The sequence below is a fragment of the Urtica dioica genome, chromosome 11 (genome assembly GCF_054948205.1).
Source record: "Urtica dioica subsp. dioica isolate 48M chromosome 11, U.dioica_male_clone48M_v1_H2, whole genome shotgun sequence".
NCBI classification, from domain to species: Eukaryota; Viridiplantae; Streptophyta; class Magnoliopsida; order Rosales; family Urticaceae; genus Urtica; species Urtica dioica.
In genome coordinates, this window is record NC_142766.1 from 13,660,370 (window position 1) to 13,664,245 (window position 3,876).

Here is a 3,876-nt window from a genome sequence, read left to right on the forward strand (position 1 = left end):
ATACTATTATTTACAGTTATTTACAACTGATTACACTATGATTTATAACTATTTACAGATGATTACACAAATAATCGGATTAAAGAAAAAAGAAATTAATAATGCCAGATATATATGGAAACAAAATAAGGAATAAATAACCCACGTAATTAAATAAGGATCCGAAATTAACCACTCAATTTTAATCACTCTGAAATTCGGGATATTTGCAAAAAAATTCAAAATTCAAATAATTTCGGATTCAAAAGATAAAATGACACAAACTGGAATTGAAAAAAATTCTGATTCGTCCACGTCATCCGAGTGGCTATTTACTTGATATTTACAAAACCTTGGCTACTTAAGGTTTGAGTTGGCTATTTTGCTAAATTAGCCTTGATATAAACGTTTTCCATTCGGAACAACCTTATATAGATTGGTTCGTTCCCAAAATAATCATATACTCATAAAGCGCAATGGTAATTCTGGTCTATAAATCTAACCTCCTATCCTCTTCATTTTGAACAGGGAAAGCTCAACATTTCTCCAGCTTTAGCCCAACAAAACAGACATACCAATGGTGTAAATTATATACTCTGTTGTTAATACTAATCCCATCCCACTAATCAAGTAGCAATTTTTTTGTACCACCAATCAAGCAATCTTCTGCAAAAAAAATTTCCAGTGGCTCAGTATTTCCTGAGCCGCTTCATCGTTCTCCACTGCCTCAGTATGAACTCCACTCCCTCTTTCAGCTTTGCCCTTTTGTTCTCTTTTATGTTCCACAGCTCCGGAACGGGATATCGTCCGCTGGGATTGTACTCGTTCATCTCCTTCAGAGCTTTGACCACAGCCTCGTAAACCTCCTCTCCCAGCTCGCTCTTCACCTCCTTCAGTTTTTCGTCCTCGACATCGATTGCTTCCTGCGCAAGAAACCCGAGTTCAGTGCAGTTTTTGTTTTTGTTTTTGTATGATTCAAATCTACAAGACGTTATGAAGCGATGATCAAATACCTCGGCTTTATCGTTCTTAACCACGACCTTGAAGGGGTGCCAGCTCGGGTCCCTGAGGTGGCTATCCCATTTGGAACACGACTCTATTGCTTTTTCTTCAACTTCGTCTTTGCGGAATTTCATTTTGCATGCGTTGACGAATGGTTTCGGGTCAAGATCTCCCATTCTTCTCACGCCTATTAAGGCACGGGCTGAGCTGGAATCCTGCAGTCCCTGTGAAGCGTTTAAGAAGGTTGTAAGCATGATTAGATACAACAAACTATAACAGCACAGTATTACATCAAATCGCACTCAGAAAAGCTTAACCAAAACATGACATCATGTCACTAGCGAGAAAATACAAACAAAAGAGAAGCACAGTTGTGGGATAAAACCTATGCTTACATGGATGAGCTCTTTCCGAGCATCTTGGAGTTCATCGTTACTTCGGCGTTCCTTGATGATAAGAGCTTGGTTAAGTTCTTCTATACCTTCCAAATCTTCTTCCTTTTCCTTGAGCTTTTCTTTGATATCATCCATCTGTTTTTTGACATCCAAGTCCTCATCGCCGCCCATATGTTTCATCACTTCTAGAGCCCCTCTGTAACGCTCAATTTGGAGCTCCAACGCTTGCTTTGAATCAAGTTTCTTTTCCAGTTCCAGAATTTCTTTATGCAGCTTCTCCTTTTCTCTCTGTGATGGTCCACAAAAGACAGAAAAATAGTAAATTAAAACAAGAGCAAAGCACTGGGCTTATTTTCAGTGTAATGCTCTTTCGAATTTGCATTTGGTGCGAGTAGTGCTCTTTGTTTTTTCTTTTCCTATTGTTAATAATATCAGTAGTCTCTTAAATATATATATATATATATATATATATATATATATACATACATACATACATATATTTATAAAGAAAAAAGATTGCAGAGTAAAATAAACAGTAGACCTGTTGTTCTTTTGCTAACTTGATCATCTTTTCATCAGCCTTGTTTTGCTCCTGCGTAGCCCTCTCAATCTAACATCGCAAGGTGCAAGAATATATGAGTAAGTTGTGATGCATAACTCTTTCAACTGTATTTAAAAAAAATGTTTTATCTCGTTTTCAATATATGTATATATATACATATACATACGAGTAAAACTGAATTTACCATTTTCTTTTCCTCAAGAAGCTTCTTGCTTTCACTATCATTTTTGAACTCTCGTTGTTGCAATTCCTTCTCTCGTAGCCTAAGCTCTTCCTCCTGTTTTTCCATATCCTTTCGTACTGTTTCATGCTTCGAAATGATACTCTTATAGGTATCATGTTCTCTCTGATGCATTTTTTTTATTTCTAACATTTAAAAAATAAAAATCAGTTCCAGCTTTGCAGTATATAACAGTTGGGAAAAACGATTGGAAGAAAGAAAGACCGAGATTAAAACAGAGAACTAGGTTACTAATAAACAAATAAAAATACCTTCATTGTGAGCAGATTCTATTCTTTCACGTTCACCTACCACCTTCTGAATCGCTGAAAGAGTTTCATTGTACTTGCTTCTGAATTCCTCGACGTGAAGATTCTTGTCATCTAAGGTGTCTTTTAGTTTGGACACTAGCTTCGAATCTTTTCGTTTGTCTTCTTCTTGTTTTTCAGAGACAGTTTTCAAATCACCATTCTTACGAAGATGAATTCCAACAATGTTCCCCGCATTGTAGTCGTCTTCTCGGGCAATCCATCCATAAAGTTTCTCTCCACTGCTCCTCCGCATTTTATAATCCCTCTTCCCACTGTTATCGGCTTCAAAACTCTTTTCAAATGCTATAGCATTCTTAAAGCCGGTCCAGTCTTTGTCAAATTCTACCGTTGCATATCCTGAATGACCAAAACGGTCCCAGTGTGGAACAACCTTCAACGGGTTAAACCCTTTTCGAATAAAATCATCTCTCATTTTAGAGCCACTTTCTCCAACACGTTTTCCGTCCTTCATCTCAGTCTTAATGTTTGCCAAAACACCCGTTATTGGCCAAACAAACATGTCTTCGTGATCACGAGCAATGGGTTTGCACTTACGAGGAGATTTCGATCGAGGTTCGCGCTCACGAGCAATGGGTTTGCACTTACGAGGAGATTTCGATCGAGGTCCGCGCTCACGAGACTCCAATCGAGGTTCATACTTACGAGATGATTCCGATCGAGGGTCGCACCTTCGAGATGATTTCGTTCGAGAGTCACGCTCTCGAGTGGATTCCGAACTCCCAACGTAGTACCTTTCAATATACTTTGCGAGTGCACGGTGCTTGGCTCTCTCTTTTACATCCATTCTATCAGAGATTTCATTCATACCCAGAGCATGCCTGAGAAGCTCCCTTGATCTATGGTATTTCTTTGTCGATTCAGAACAGAATGGGCATCTATAACCAGAATCAGGATGAGTGATCCTAACAGATTCATACTTTAGCCGTTCATAGTATTCCTGCTTCAACTCTTCTTCCGATATTCTCGACATTGAAAATCTGAAATCCGGCAGAGAACATAGAATGTAGTGAACAAAACTAAGATACAAACAGTCTGCTTTCAAAATCAACTTGCCCACCCGAAAAAAACAGCGAGAAAAGTACAGATTTTTTTTTCTTTTTGTGAACACATTGATCATCTAGACCACTTCTATAATACAAATAAAACAGTAAAATAATTAAGATCTTATAAAATAAAATAAATACGAAAATTTCTAGTCTCTTCAGGGAATTTTCTCAAACATCTAGTTGGTAGTTACACATTTGTAAGAATCTGATCATGAAAAATAATATAAAATTCACAAAAAAAAAACCCAACCTAAAGCCTGAGCATAACACAACAAATAACAAGCTGTGGTATCATATATATATATATATATATATATATATATATATATAAAATCTCTCT

The 3,876-nt window shown here is 37.1% G+C and overlaps 1 protein-coding gene across 1 annotated transcript in view; it reads right to left on the minus strand.

The window, feature by feature from the left end:
• Window positions 1–379: 379 nt before the first annotated feature.
• The window catches only part of LOC149381417 (factor of DNA methylation 4-like), a 24,915-nt gene continuing 21,418 nt past the window's right edge, over window positions 380–3,876 (minus strand). Inside the window, exons 2-7 of the mRNA XM_089601128.1 lie at window positions 2,431–3,467; window positions 2,123–2,304; window positions 1,918–1,986; window positions 1,377–1,664; window positions 993–1,205; window positions 380–902 (exon numbers count right to left, since the gene is read on the minus strand). Coding sequence (XP_089457254.1) covers window positions 669–902; window positions 993–1,205; window positions 1,377–1,664; window positions 1,918–1,986; window positions 2,123–2,304; window positions 2,431–3,460 — 2,016 coding nt within the window. The 5' untranslated portion in view covers window positions 3,461–3,467 and the 3' untranslated portion in view covers window positions 380–668. The remainder of the gene's footprint in view (window positions 903–992; window positions 1,206–1,376; window positions 1,665–1,917; window positions 1,987–2,122; window positions 2,305–2,430; window positions 3,468–3,876) is intronic.